General features: G+C 40.0%; 1 protein-coding gene across 5 annotated transcripts in view; it reads left to right on the forward strand.

Annotated features, from left to right (window-relative positions):
* NR3C2 (nuclear receptor subfamily 3 group C member 2) overlaps window positions 1-16,098 on the forward strand; it is a 183,672-nt gene that overhangs the window by 142,981 nt on the left and 24,593 nt on the right. For all 5 annotated transcript variants that reach the window (XM_056490794.1, XM_056490797.1, XM_056490795.1 and 2 more), the window contains 2 exons: window positions 8,673-9,011; window positions 9,383-9,527. In XM_056490794.1, the coding sequence (XP_056346769.1) occupies window positions 8,673-9,011; window positions 9,383-9,527 (484 nt within the window). The remainder of the gene's footprint in view (window positions 1-8,672; window positions 9,012-9,382; window positions 9,528-16,098) is intronic.

Genomic DNA, 16,098 nt, shown 5'->3' on the forward strand with positions numbered 1-16,098 from the left:
TATGAAATATATGTGGGGGGAAATTTTCATACTTTAGCCATTTCTCATTAAAAAGCTTTATCAAAACCAGCTTGATTTGATTTTAACAGGAAACCACTAATTGGCATTTGGTGAAAGTTGTTCCCACACAGGGAGGAGTACCCCTATGAAACTGTTATTTTTCATTTAATTATCACTTGGAGGATTGCTGAGAAACAAGAAAATGTGTTAGACATTTTCCCTGACAACCTAAATATTCCTGTAAAATGCACTTTGGATCTCGGCTTTCTTTTGTCACTTTTGTCCGCTGTCTCTTCATGAATGCTTGGCCTGAAACTCAACTTGAAAAAGGGATTAATTCTTCTGCCTCTTACCCAAACACTCCCCAGTGTCTTTCCTTCTTAATTGCTGTGCTCATCACTCTGTCCCACATGTTAGAGAGGAGGGTAACCTGAGCTTCATCCTTGGGTCAGACCTCAAAATACACGAGATTTGATCTGGGCTTCCACCTGAAGATTTTTTAAGATTATTATAAGATTTCTCATGAAGTGGGAATGTAATTAGTCAAAATAGTGTTCTTTTCTAGAGTGGTTTCTTGTTACACTGAAAGGACATTTGGAGTGGAATCCTGTTGAGGGTCTAGTAGTAATTGTAATGATTACATACAACAAAGTAGAAAGTAAATATGGAAATCTAGAAGTTTGCATCAGAACTCAAAAGCATCTTCAGTTCCCATGTTGGAAACCAACGTGATGGCGTTTTTGGTACAAGCTGGGATGTTGAGAAGTGCAGGTTGAGGCATGAGAAATGGGATACCTGAGAGCAGCTGCTGAGGGACTGCAGGGAAGAAAGGAGCATGGTTGTGTGATGATCCTGAGCTAAACTTAGAGTCAGCAAGGTGAAATTGCTGCAAAAATAGGCAAGGCTTGTGTGATGCCAAGGAATCTCTCTGTTTCTTGTCAGAGCTGGCAAGTGTGGGCCTGATGATTGTGTCTGGTTTCAGCACTTCTGGGCAGGGTGGTGGGGATGGGGCAGCCTTGCAAAATTGTCACGTATGTCCCTGTGCCAGCTGGTGGGATTGCAGCACCCATGGGACCTTTGTGAGGTGAAGGATGTGTCTCTTATCTGTTCTTGGACTTGTCCAGTGTGAAACTATCTACAGGTCCCTTGATAACCTATTCTGTTTTATCACATGATATCTTAAAATTTAGAAAGGTTCCTTAAAGATCTAAACGATTTTTCCTTCCTGAAATTTCATATCATGTGCCTGAAGAAAGGTGTATCCAGATTAGAGACTGTCCATGGAAGAACAAGGATAATAAGATGCTTAGGAAAAGAAAAAAAAGAAACAAAGAGTCAAAGAAACTCATTTCATGTTAGTGTAGAAGGGAGAGACTTTAAGAAGGTCATGATACCAGTCTCCCAGTTCAAAACGTGGTGTAAAAGAGGACAGGAATGATAAGTTGTTCTTTATGGCCACTGGGGGAATGATGGAGAGAAATCAACTCTACTGCAGACAAAAATGATGTAAGATTGGAGAGGTTGGGAGAACACTGAGTGGTTAGATGTTGCAGGAAGATGTGGGATATTGTGGAATTCCTTTTATTGGAGATTAATAACATAGTGAGTTGGGCAAAGTACAGTTGATCCTGCTCAAGGCGATCGGATAAACTGCTTCAGATTTATTGTTTCTGTGCTCCAGCAGCATGGCACTGCATCACATATTAGAATCTGTTCCAAACAAAGCAAAATGCAAACACTTCTGAGGCTGTTCTATAAGTAACCAAAGTACTATTTACCTAGTTGCAGTCTCTTTTATTAAGAGTTTAAATCCAGCTAGAGTAAAAAACCAAAATGTGTTGAGATTAACATAATGACAACAGTGCACGATTGCTGTTAAAATGTGCATCAGAAGCTCTTCTTCCATCTGTACCTCCCTTTTTGGTATCATGGATGGTCCTGGCTCTTTGTAGGGTCTGACCAAAGGCAAATAAAACGTGACATTTACATAGATCAGACTTTCATGTATATTTACTCCTTGTCTTTAAGCAGTTCTATGCTGTCAGATTAAAGTGTTATTTATTAATCAGTAAACAATATGTCAAACTATATCATTGTTTCAGTTATGCCTTCCATTTCATTCTACTGAGTTCAGTCATTGGATTGGAAGCTTATTGTCCAGTAAAAACTTCCTTCTGCCAGCAGAGGATAAGAAATCAGGAAATTTTCTTTGCTTTGTTAATTAGACTACTGATTTCTCAGGCTCAACAGCAAGTGATAGCATTTTCTATCACTTTCTCCTCTGGGTCACAGCTGTCAGAAACAGATTTCAAAATTTATTTTGCCATGTGAAGCCAAGACCTTTGTTTTCTTCCACACCAGCTGCAGTCTTCCTTTCTTTGCATATTTAGACAGGCTACTGGGTCTCTTTGGCACATCCCAAACACCACTGCAACAATCACCCTTCAAAAGCCTCTGCTTTTGGCAGTGTGTCTTACATGATAAAGTAATTTTGTGCCTTCCTTTTAAGTCCCTATACAAGCTGTCCCTGCTTCAGTAGTTGCTTTTCATTTGCTTCCTTGCCTTGGTCTCTCCAGTTAGAGCAGTGACTCATCTGCTTGCCCATGTGCCTCCCAAATTTGTACCTGATCCTTCCTCTCGCACATGGCACAACAGGAGCTGGACTCGTGGATCCTTGTGGGTTCCTTCCAGCTCAGGAAAATTGGATATTCTGTGATTCTAACACTTGGGGTCATGTTTAGAGGTTCTTCATCTTCTGAAGATACCTGAAAATCAGTGGTTTGCTTCCCCAAGTGGTAATGGGTTTTATGGAAGCTTTATTGTGGTTGTTCCTTCTGTGTTTCTGGAAGAAGTGTGTCTGAGTGCACTTTATAGGGAAAATAGGATAATGTTGTAAGATCTCGTTTGCATTACTGCTTTTCACTTTATTCCATGCATTCCCAGGCATATGTGTCTATGTATATGTGAAGTCTGTATTATTGTCTAGAAATTTCTCAGCAAAATCTCATTCCCATTGTGCTAGACAACTAAGTGAAAAAACGTCTGTACCAAGATAGCTCAAAATTTTCATGTCAAGATACAACAGATTTGGGGGAAGGGAAAACACTATTTGTGGTAGCAGTAAAATAGCTAATGAGAACAGATGTCAGCTCATTGAAGTAAGTGAGGCAAAGTCACCAGGTAAGCATGATGAAAAGATTCAGAGGAGGGAAAAGTGGCATTTTGATGGAGCATTTATCTGTACAAAGGTGGAGGCACTGAGGGAGGGCTCAGAGAAGAATCTGCCTGGAGCCAGAGCTGCCTCAAGGGGAGAATTGGCACCTTTGGTAACTGTGGGGCAGCAAGGTCCTGGAGGCTGTTTTTGGAGAGCAGTGGCAGGGTGTGCAGGGAAACCCTCAAGCATTTGGCATGGGGTGGAAGCTGTGGAGGCTGGGAAGGAGGAGCTGTCTGTTGCTCAGGTGTGGAGCTGGGGCACTGGCACTGAATGGAGCAGCCCAAGTGTTTGAAATGCAGGTGTTCACTGGTGTGGGTACAGAGCCAGCACAGTTAGAGGTGGCCACAGTGGGTTTGTTTTGTATTTTCTACCCTCAGGCTGCCTAGACCACTTGTGCTACATCACACACTTAGAAATAATCCCTAATTATACCTCATTTGAATTGCATGTAGTGATTTGCACCATCCCCCCCCCCTTATCTTTTATGTTTTGTGTATTTACTCCAATTGCTGCTTTCTCCTCTTCTTTACATCTTTTTTAAACCCCCACCACTTTTTGTGTCCTCTTCTGTGTCCATTCTGGTTTTTCTCCTCTCCCTCCACTAAAGTTTTCTGCTTTGCACTAGAGGTAGCATATATATATATATATATATATATATATATATATATATATATATATATAATGTGCTTTTGGTATCCCCCATGGATTCAGATATGCACAGAATATAATGAAGATCTGTTGGGTCAGGATCAGCTTGGTCCTGGCTCTGGCAGAGCTGCATAGATGTGATTAAATAAAGATCTTAGTCATCTAAATCGTGACTTCAGGTATACAAACAATAAATGGTTTTATGATGGGCAACAAGGCAAGCTCTGAATATCATAAAAAAAAAAAAAAAAAATTAGATTTCCGTGGATTGTCATCACAGGTCTTGTGAGTCACCCTGTATAGAACTACAGATAATTTTCTAAACATCAGATTTAGTTACTTTGCTTTCAGAGTACTTGAAGTGAGCATGAATCTGCAGAGCATTTTACATTGTTTGTCTTCTAAATTTGAACACTAGTACAATTCTACAAACAAGATACTACTCTCTTAGCATTCTGCTGAATTAAATCATAATATTATGGGGGTTTATCTACCATTAAAAACATTTAGTTCTTTGATGTTTCTGGATCCCATTTTTTTAACAGTAGTGCAATGAAAATTATTAATTTTGAGCCTATGAAAAATAGTGATTGTGTGTGTGGAGTCCATAACTTAATTTTTATACATTCCCTGGGCACAAAGAAGTATATAATATATATAATCTATATGTATTATCTCCTTCTAGACCCAACTTGTATAGCATGTGTAAGTTTACTGTGATATTTTTTAAAAGAGAATATGGTAGTTTATCTATCTAAACCCTCAAACTTTACCCTTTAAAATAAGGAATGCCATAATTTGTAGCTGTAGTTCCTGTTAATTTGTATTCCAAAGCCACTTTACAATAGGGCCACATCCAGATAAATGTCCTGTTATGGGACCTAGAGTAGCATTCCCTGTTGTGGATGACTGGAAACCTCTTCAGCATTTTACAGATGGCCCAGAAACTCCCATCCTGAGGTGGCAGGATCCCTGATTCAGCTTTGAGACAGAGACTTCCATGGGAGGGGTCAATACTAAGGAACCAGGTGTCTGACTGACTAGCATCTTATTTGTCCTGCTATTTATTGTTAGAGAAACAGAGAATGGATGTTGGAAGTGCCTCTTTAGAATCCAGATTTGTGACTTTTCAAATGTTTCACCTTATTTCTTTCTTTTTTTTTTTTTTTTTTTTTTTTTTAATTGGAGCATAAGGACCACCTAAAATACTCAACTAAAGTCATGACAGATATTTGAGATTTTAACCTCAGGTGTGTCTGCAGTTCTTCATCTGCTGTTTGCTTTCCTTCACCTATTACTCTGTCTCAGGTGATGGAAAAATAGGAGAATTATAATATGGTATTCTGGCTGCAATAGCACTGAACAGGAGGGCACAAGTCCTGCAGTCACTGCTGCACAGCCATTTGGATGAAACTCTTGTCCTGACTCCAGGCCAGCTTCAGACTTCAGCTTTGTCCCTTGAAACGCCCCGTGCTTGCTCCATCCCCTGGTCAGTGTGGAGAGCCAGGGATTTCCTGAGCCTCTTCAGGGAGTAATCCTGATGAGCATGGCTTTTACCCTGCATTTCAGAGGTGGCTTAGTCTGTTTTGTAGTTGGTAGTGTGAGAGGAAATGTGAAAAACAGCTTTTAAAGAGCGACTCGGAGTATGTACTGCTCAGTTTGTGTGTAATCTTCACTTGTTGGTTTCTGTGGGAGTTACCAAACCAGTTGAGCTACAGCACTGGCACAGAGCCAAATGAAAAATACAGTTTTCTTCACTGTAAACATGACTGTCAAGCAGTAATGTTTTTCTCAGCTTCATTTTAAAGGCATTATAATGGAAGAAAATGAAACTAAAACACATTTTTATGCCAGTTTTATACGTGGAGGAATTATTTTTTTTCCTTTTAATAAAAAACTCTTGGAGAATAGAACATACAAACTTATGTCTTAAGTATGTGATCAGTTATCTGTGCTGCAAGATACTTGATGGAGTTGGTAAACCAGCACTTCTTTTATTCTGGTGTGATTATCGTGCAAATGCATTTTTTTGCCTCTGCAAACATGAAAAATGTGTAGAGTTCTTTATTTTTAGGCCTGTTTTGATAACAGGAAAAAACAAATAATGCCTGATAAACTTAATGAATAATAGCAGCAAACACTAATCTCTATCCACTCCTTCAGGCTTATTTTTAAACTCTGTTTTCAGTGTCCAAAGGCTCTGTTAACTCATCATCAGACATTCAGCTGAGCTTACTCATCATTGCTTTGCTTTTGGGATTTATTTCATTGAAAAAATCTCTAAGTCCAGCTTTGCCTTCTAAGATAAATGCAAACTATATTTAGTACTCACAGTGATTTCACCAGGACATCCTCATGTAGGTACAACTGCTTGTCTAATAAAATGATCAGCTGCTGCTTTTTAAAATGGGTTTTTGGGTACTAGAGTTGAAAATGACATCTTGCAGAATGCATGTTGCATCCATGTAACTCAAGGCACCAGAGGATGAAAAAAATCCTTTGGTTGTGCTTCATTGTTTGAATGAGCTTTTTTAAGAATTTCATAATGGAAAAGTAAGAAAGAGGATTTGAATGGACTTTTAGAAGGATCTTCTCACAATTCTTGTGTCTAAAGACAGAATAAGCTGCAGTGAAACCTTTGCTGACAGATATTTGTCTCACCTCTCCCTTATAATTTCAAATGGAGATCTATTCCTATGTAACCTGTGCTAATGCTTTTGATTATTAGGAGGTTTTTAAGTAGATGTGGTTAGCTGTACAAAAGATCTTTAAATTTTATTAGGAGCAGTGCATTTTTATTTGCATATTCAATCCTTCTATTAAAAAATTCGACCTGCCTCATTTGGTCTGTGTGTCTGCAGGCATGGAGGAAATAAGGAATTCTCAAAAGCAGGCATACATCCTGTAGGTGAATCAATGAAATTAATTTCCTTCACCTAATTTCCTCCAGCTCTCAGAAGGGAAAGTGGTAGAAGTTAAACAGAGATCTCTTAAGTTCTCTGTAGGCTACCTGAGGGTTGTTGGTGCTGAGATTTGCCAGGAAGATCCTTCATGGTGTGATGGGAACATCTGTAAGCTGATGTTGGGATTTTGGACACCCTGCTCCGTGCAGGACATGCTGCAGTAGCAGGGAATTTCATTTTCATCTTTTGAACACCATAGTCAAGGATCATCTCTTTGGGCACCTTCAAGATCTTGTGTATGAGTAGTAACACCACTGTTTCCTGCAGCAGTGCCTCATGTTTACCCTAATAAATCTTTTTTCTGTTAAATCTTGGGATGAACCACCTCCTCTGAGTTCAGGGCACTGTCCCATGAAGGAAGTGTTGAAAACAACAGGCTATTGTTGAACTTGGGTGTGCATTGTCCTGGACCCTGGGCGTCTGTATCCTGCCTCGCTCATTCCCAGCTGCTGGCTCTGGGCAGGCAGCCCCAAAGCCAAGGAAACACCAAAACATTAATGCCTGCTGTCACCAGGAGTGGTCTGAGGGCAGCAGCAGCTGAGGTTTCCTAAAACATTGGTTTGTAGAAGAGTAGTGAGGTGGTTCTGTGGGTCTCCTTGGGGAGTTTTCTGCACCATAAATAAGAGGAGCAGGAACTTAATAGAGCACAGAAAGGATCCTGGAACTGCAGAAAAGGGGTTATATTTAAGGAAAAATAAGGGAGGGGAATTGAGGAGGTAAACTTGGGAAAGCATATGGGCTAAGAATATGCAATAGTATTTCAAGTGGGAGTGAGATAGGCTTGTATTTACTGATGACAGTAAAAGGAGTGTTGTAAGAATCAAGAGACAGGAAGATAAAAGTCCAGACAAGGGTTTTAGCTGTGTCCAGATAGATAAGAAAGACTCTGTTGAGAGAAGTGACTGTGAAAGATCTGTGCACACTTAAATGTAGTTCATTATTTATTGATTTTAAAGAGTTGTTGTTGTTGTTACGTTTCCCTACTGCAAAAAGGGTGATGATGGGGTTTTGCTTCGGTTCTTTGTGTGTGGTTTTTTTAACAGAATTGTCTTAATTTTTAATTCCAGTTCTTTCCTCATGCTATGGCAAAGTTGGGAATGCAACCCACAGGGAATGACTGACCTCTCTTCAAGGAGTGGAAGCACTATAGCTTTGCTGGCTTCTAAGACAGTAAAGAAAAGTAGGGCAGGTAGAATTAAAGAAAAAAAAATAAAAGAAAAGGGAAGGCAAATCATCAGAGACATGTTGATAGCAGTGAGAGAAGTGTTACATGAGGTTCAGTTTTTCTTCTTTAATTGGATAAATATTTAAGCATTTCAGAATTACTCAAGAGAAAGTGGTAAACCTGTTATGGACATATCCAAGCAGCAAAAGCAAGGGGTCTTGACTAACTTGGGCTGTTAAAAATGGATTGACTACATTTCAAGTTGAGGCAAAAGCTTAAGAGAGCTCTGGGTCTGCTAATATTGTGCAGATTTCTTTTGATGAGCAATGCAATGGAGAACATGAATTGCAGCCTTGTAGGTGATAAGTGATTACAGTTCTGTAATGTTAGTTGGCACTGACCACAGTAACTGGGATGTTTTATGCATGTCTGTACGGAGGCAGATACTGGACATTCAGTCATGCACAAAAACATCCAGTAAAGCAGTGAAAATGAGCTTAGAGGTGTCTTTTGGTCCTTTTTCCAGTGTGACGATGCTGCAGGCACTGAGGCAATTCTTAAGGTCCTGCACCTGTTCCACTTAAGAACTTTGAGATTTTGCTTCGACTTTCATTTCCTGTATGAAGCCCGGGGTTTTGCTGGCTTTGTGTGCTGACTTGGCTCTCACGTTGCTCATCCACAGCCCGCAAGTCCAAGAAGCTGGGGAAATTGAAAGGGCTGCACGAGGAGCAGCCGCCGGCGCGGCAGCAGCCGCCCCCGCAGAGCCCCGAGGAGGGCACCACGTACATCGCGCCCGTCAGCGAGCCCTCTGTCAACACTGCACTCGTCCCCCACATGTCTGCTATCTCACCAGCACTCACTCCCTCTCCCGTGAAGATCCTGGAAAGCATCGAGCCGGAGATCGTGTACGCGGGCTACGACAGCTCGAAGCCGGACACGGCCGAGTACCTGCTCTCCACCCTGAACCGCCTGGCCGGCAAGCAGATGATCCAGGTGGTGAAGTGGGCAAAGATACTTCCAGGTAGGACCCTGAGCCGTCTGCTGAGATGTCACTCCACGCTTTTTTTTTAATTGCATCTTGAATCTGTGGTCTGTGCTGAGAAAACACAGGGGTGTGAGATGAGCCTCTGAGAGAAGATAGTTGGGTTTTTTCCCTTATTTTGTGTAATAAAATTGTTTCAAATGTCTGTGATTGATATTTAAAAAGCTTTCATTTTCAGTAATAGCCTCTCAAGAAGAAAGCATATTTTGTCACTGGAATGAAAAATTTTGTTTTTTCTGAAGCGGATGTGTTGCTCTTGTTTGTGAATATCGGAAAAGTAAAATTGATCTGTTTGGTGATGGTTTGACCAGTCCTTGTAGTTCATGGGTATTTTCTGGTTTGATCTCTAGGATTTAGAAACTTGCCTCTCGAGGACCAAATTACTTTAATTCAGTATTCATGGATGTGTCTGTCATCGTTTGCCTTGAGTTGGAGGTCGTACAAACATACAAACAGCCAGTTCCTCTATTTTGCTCCAGACCTGATCTTCGATGAGTAAGTATTCCTTAATGGCCCTTTTCAGTGCAGGCTGGAAGGATTGCTGTCTTTATTTGGTTTTTCAGGCATACTTGCAGTCTAAGAAAATTTCAGCTAATTCTGGCTTAAAAAGCAGCTGAAGTTTTAATTTTCTTCAGTGACTCACATTTCAATTTCCAAAGTTTTGATCACTGCGTTATGTATGGGGATGTGTTCTCAAACTGGGACCATCCCACTGGTTTGAAATGTGACTGATACACAACCACGGTTTATAGAAAAGAACATTTTTTGGTATCTACTGGAGCTCGGAAAAATATCCGACTTCTAGGAAATGTGAATGTTTAAATTACTGGGGTTTTTCAGAGCAGTCATATAATGGTGCTTTTGTTAACAATATACAGCTGTTCAATGTGTTTTCTTGACAGTCTTAATTACCCTTCTTTGCAACTGTGAAAGAAGCCAAAATGTTTTTTCAGTAATGAAACATAACTTCTTTTATGATGCATTCAGACAAAAAGAAGGATCAACCATTCCATCTGAGTATGTGTTCCTACATATTTTATGTTTGTGTGTGTTTAGTGCTTTGCTTTTGATGACTATAATTTAATTTCTGTTCCATTCTCCTAGTGTTTATTACAAGACAGTAAAGTCAAAAATCCAAGTGAATGCACAGGCCGTCAAATGGGGCTTGCATCATTTGCTTATCCCAGAAGGTTGGAGGTTTTTTTCTAGAGGTAAAAAGGAGACATAATCAATAGGATATGGGTGCACTTGGGGAAAAAAAAAACAAAAAACAAACAGGAAAAGAATTAACAAAAAAAATGAATTAACAAAAAAACAACTTACCACTTAATCTCCTGATGCATTCTGAAATCTTTTTCTTGGAAAAGATGCTTTGTTGCTGTCCATCTTAATAGTCTGTCTTTGATTTAGGAATCCCTACATAATTAATGACTATGAGATGAGTCCCAAAGCAATGAGCAATATCAAAAGAGGATTGTTGGGTTTGGGTGGGTTTTTCTAAGAGGAGGAACTAGTGATTTACTGCATGTGGCCCAAAATGTGGTGTCAGCCATTTTCCTTGTTGAAAGCATCTCCATTATGAGTTGAACATTAGAGAATTGTCACAAGAAAAAAAAAATGGTATCTGTAGCTAGAGCTAAGTGAAAATGTGAACTTTGAAGAGTTTAGTTCTCCTGGGGGAATGTAGACTAAAAGTTCAAACACGAAAGCAGCTTTCCCTCATCTCAAGGAAGTCAGTCAGGGGGTCAGAATTTATTGGACAGAGAAATCAATCCTGCTTGCAAATAAAAGTGTGTGCATTGCTTGCTCTTGTTATACTGCAGCTAGAAGCAGTTTCCAGAATTTGAGATCAATTGTGAGTTTTATGCTGCAAGCCTTGAAGATAGGTGCCTGTAGAATTACACTGAGGTTGAGGTAGGAATCCAGTTGGAAAAAGGAGTGCAAAATGAAAACATCCCAAACCAGATATGTAATTGAGACAGTGGTCTGGTCTCCTGTGTATTTAGCAATATACTCATTGCAGAGAGAAGGCAATTGCTTATAAATAGAGGAAAAAAAAAAAATTGCCAGGACATGTGAGAGGGGGACAGGGCCTTTTGAAGTAGCTAATCAGAGCAAGAAATTTCCTTGGAGGTAAAAGAGTAGAACCTTCAGTGTTCACTCTGGAACAGTAATGGACACATCTCTGAATGGGAAGGGTTTTTTTTCACACTCACTTTGCTTGTGTTTCATAATCACTGGGCATCACAGTGGCATTTGTTCCCAGTTTCTCACATTGCCACTCAGGTTGGTTGTTGAGACTGCATTTGGAGTCTGAGTTTAGGGCTCTCTGGCAAAGTGGAGTTGTTGAGGAACTGCAGAGAGCCAGTGCAGGTTGTCCCAGGTGGTCAGGGCTGACTGGGACAGTGAGGGATCTGGTGGTGCAGTGCAGGTTTCATTGCACCCTTCAGCTTCCTCATGAGTTTAGAAAAGATGAAGTCTGGCTCTTTGTGGAGGTGCTCAGGGAAGAATGAGAGTTTGTGATCCCAAGTTTGGAACAGCACACTGTCTCCTGGGCAGCAGGAGAAGGGCAGAGATTATTTACTAGAATTGTACAAGCCAGCCAATAGAGTTCAGTGTAGAAACCATTCCAGTAATACACAATACAATAGTTATTCCTGTTCATGAAGTGCTCTGAAGCTTTGCTCTGAAATTGCTGAAGGCTGGTCTTACCTTTACTTTTTGAGCACCATGAACTTGGAAATGTGCTGGGTAATTATAAGCACTGGCCTTTGTTTCTGTGCCACAGGGTTTATTAGACCTCCCTGAGGTTTAGTTGGTGAAACTTTGAGTGTTTTAGTGCCCTTGGCATTTTGGAATATTTATTAATTGATGCAGAATGAAAGGGGAATGCTTTACAATGCCTTTCCTTTTACTGGATTGAGAGGGTTACAATTCTGTTATCACCTGGCCAAGATTTTCTTGGTATTTCTTCATAATGTGTCTGGAGAGGTCATTTCCTGTTTTCTACAAGAAAAAATAAGAAATGTCCTTGACCAGGCCCTTGGTGCCCCAGAGGGGTCAGCATTTTCTTCAATGAAAAAGAAGTGAAAGTAGAGGTTGGCATTAGTGGAATTATGTGGCTTTGTTTCACGTTAAATGAATTTTCCGTTTACTCTTAACTACTGTGAATAAAAGGAAGTTGTAATGTTTCTGGAGGGCCATGATAGATGATCTTGTTTTCTTTTGTGTTCTAAAGACCTGTAAACAAGGCCAATAGCAAATGAGAATCTGTGTTGTTAATAGCTGTTAAATGTAACTTTGATTGTGGAAATACAGTACAAAATGCCTCCTTACTCATATGTGGTTTGATTTCCTGTTAGGCTTGTGGAAGACTGGAAATATTTGTCTGCCTTCATTTAGTCATGCTACATATCTAATTAAGTGTACTGTTTGTCTTTATGGTTCAGGCATATATTCCATTGATTTAATTGGGCTTAACTGAACAAGATTTTAACCGAGGGATAAGAAAATGGCTGCTCAACCTGTGACAGAAATGCCTGAAAAACAGCCTGCAAAGAGGCATAAAATAGTGTTTTATGTTGTGTTTGTGTAAGTTATGGCATGTGCAGTTTTTTAATCTATTTATTTTGTAACATAGTTCTGATCAAAACTAGTATTCTGTAGGTACAGCTTTTAATCCACAGTAAATCTTTAGAAGACCATCATACACATGACACCACAGAATTCCTATTGAGAGTAAACAATGACTGCTGCATATGGGACAACACTCAAAAGGTGTTGTAGTTATGTTTGCAGGCTGTGCAAACTCAAGAAGTTCCAAAATTCCAAAATTAAGGTGGTCTGCGAAATCATAGTTGAAGCCCTTTGGGTACATGCTTTGAAGACTGTATCCTTAACAAAACCCTTAAGTTATGCTATCCCATACTGTTTTTTCCATGTGACTCCTTTGATCAGGTTGGATGAGATGTAAGGATTATGTAGGAAGAGACTCTTGGAGATTTTTCTTCATTTGTTGTCATTGAGGAAAGGATATAGGGATTTGGGAGAGCAGAAATATTAATGGGGAAGATTTTCTTAAGACATGGCAAAAGACTGTCCCTGATTCAAGCCCTAAGCTCTGAGATTTTTCAGGTTCCTACTGCAAAAGTAACAGGAATCCTGCAAGAAAGAAAAAAAACCAAAAAAAAAACAAAAAAACCCCAGTCTATTTAACTCGAGGGAGGGAGAAAATTTCTCTTCAAGATTTAACCAAAGACTTTAGCTAAAATTTTCTAATCTAATTCAACCTGAGGCAGGCATATATGTGGAAAATCTAAGTCCAGACCATTAAATGAGTAAAATCCTACACAACTGAAGGCAGAAAACCAAGCACTGCTGGCTGGAATGGGTGCAAGGACAAAGCAAGGGATGTACAAAACCCATGGTTTGTAACACCAGCCTATTTTCAGGGATTCTGGCTGAAGCTCTGCAAAATACTCTCTACTACAGGGAGCAGCCTTAAACAGGATTTCTAAGACATGGTTCTGCAAGGTAGGGCAGTTAGTTGCAACTTCCATATTGCTCTCTCCCTGACTGGATGAATTAATGATGGATCTAATGGCTAAAATGACTTTTTCCCTGGCTGTGCCCTTTTGAGGGAAAACTCCTCAACATTTTTGAAAAGGGGTGGTGTGACATGTTTACAAGAGCTGGGCCCAGCCTTTGAGAAGCAGGAGTTTGTGTCTTTGCAGTGAGCAGTCAGATGCCTGGATTCCAGAGGAAGGCCAGGGATGCTCCTTTTGCTCAGGTTTTAACGGGCTCAGGCAGTTGCTGTCCCGCCGGCTACTGGTGACAACATCCCAGGTATCTGCTTCCACCCATCCATTCAGCCAGGGCATTGGCTGGCAGCCTTTCAGAGGCTCAGGAAGGAATAAAAAGCATTTACAAGTGCAGCACTGCCAACAGAAACCCAGCAGGAGCCAAGGCCTGGAAAATGGCAGGGCTGCTCGCTGGCACAACGTGGGAATCCAGTGGGAGCGGTGGGACGCGGGCTGCCTCTGGGGCCATGGCTCCTGCTCCCAGCACATCTCCTCCTCCCAGATGGAAGCCAGCAACTGCATCCCAGCTGCACTGCTTATCCATCCCTTCCCCTAAGGAAGCTGCATGGTGGCTTCTTGTTTCTCCTTAAGGCAAAAACACAGCTGGTGGCATGGATGATGAATATTAATACTCAAGCCATGCTCCTCCTCTAGATGTTGGTTTGTGCTGGCATAAAAGCCCCAGAGGGATGGCCCAACCCTGGAATTCCCCCACAGGTCTTGATTTATTTTTTGCTTTTAGGTTTAACATGGTCTCTCTGTATTTTTCTGAATCTGCAGGGACTTATGAAAACACTGAAGATTTCAAAATCATTTTCTATTTTTAGCAAATCTACCCAAATTACCTTCTTTACCATTCCAGCCTTACCTGGCTGTAAAATACCAGTGATGTGTGATACTGAGAGAGTTCAGTGATGCTGAGACACACTGTGTGGAGACTCTTTAGTACCTTAAAGTACAGCATCAATATTTCAACAGTATTTTGCAAATGCACTGCATGACTAATGTGCTGTGTGTTTTCTTGCTCCTTTGATTTTTCTTAGTTTGTCATCTGCAGCAAAAAGAATAAATCAGAAGTGTGCAGGTTCTGAATTTCCTGGCCATTGCACTTCATGCTGTCATTGGTTTTTTTACCTTAGTCTTGAGGGGCTTGAGGGTTTGCCTAATGAAAACCAGCACTAGGCACTGTATGAGGTACCCAAAATTATTGGACTTGAAAAACTGAGTTTAAAACTGGGGCCAGCTTTCACAACCATTTGGATCAGTTATTACATATTTCCATCTCTGAAATTATTGTATTAGATCATATGCAGCTCAGTCCTTACAATAAAAATGCTTCAACAGCAATTGGAATTTACTTAATATTATGTACAAAACATTAAGAGCAGAATATACTGATGGATATATATTTATTTTTAATTTTTTTTAAAAAATACATACTGTGTATGTAATTAACTAAGTTGACTACAAATTGATATAAACAGATCCTTTAAAGCAGAAGATTTTGCTCCCAGTAAAATTAAAATGGAGTATTGCAAACATCTCTCATGTATGACTTTGGTAATTGCCCCAAGCATGAAGTTTTTAAATTTAGAAGAAGACAGAGTTTGATGTTGGCAATAGACAATAGAAAATACATTTTTCAAATGAGACAGTTGATGTAGAGCAAATGAGGTGAGAGGGGCAGGAAAAACAGCAGTACAAGGGGATTTCTAGGAAGTTTCTGTGCTAGTGCTGTCAGGGATGTGGTTGGGCAGAGGATTTTGTAACATTGAGGAAAGCTGTAAAATTAAATTAAGAATTATGATGTAGCTCAACAGAAACAGCTAAGACTGTATTTAAAAATTTTCATTTCTTAATTATATACATTTTCTTAGTAAATACCATGTTCATTATATTCCTAAACCCCTCATAATGTGCCTGTGGAAGCTGGGCCATTAGGATTTGGTGTTGCATGAGGCAGTGCAAGGATGCAGCAGCCTCTTTGTGCCCTTTCAGTGCTGAAGCCTGTAAGTCTTCCTGGTGTTCTGATTTCTATGGTAACAGCAGGAAGATAAACGTAATAAAATAAGCTGAATATTTAAAAACACCTCTTTTTAAATTATTATTATTTATTTAACCTCATATACCTCAGGGCCTAGCGGGGATAATTAGTTAGATCATCTGTGAATGGTGATAAAGCCAGTAAGAAACTTCACTTATTGTTTAAATGATTACTTTTTTGCTTTTATGTTTGGCAGGATGATGGCTGTTAACCCTTTTGTCTTCCCTTGCAATCTGTTAATCCTATAGTTTCTAAATTTAGGTACATTTTTGTAATCTTTTGTCATCTGGTAGTCTCCAAATCCCTCATTTTTTAATTATTATTGTCACAACCAGAGTTGGTAAGAGTTGTCAGTGTTTATTTTTGCTGATAAATTGTGTGTGCAGTTGCTGGTCTTGTTAAAAGGTCAGCAAGTGCTCCTTGGTGATCCTCCCTGTGTGGC

This window comes from Oenanthe melanoleuca, chromosome 4 (assembly GCF_029582105.1).
Source record: "Oenanthe melanoleuca isolate GR-GAL-2019-014 chromosome 4, OMel1.0, whole genome shotgun sequence".
NCBI classification, from domain to species: Eukaryota; Metazoa; Chordata; class Aves; order Passeriformes; family Muscicapidae; genus Oenanthe; species Oenanthe melanoleuca.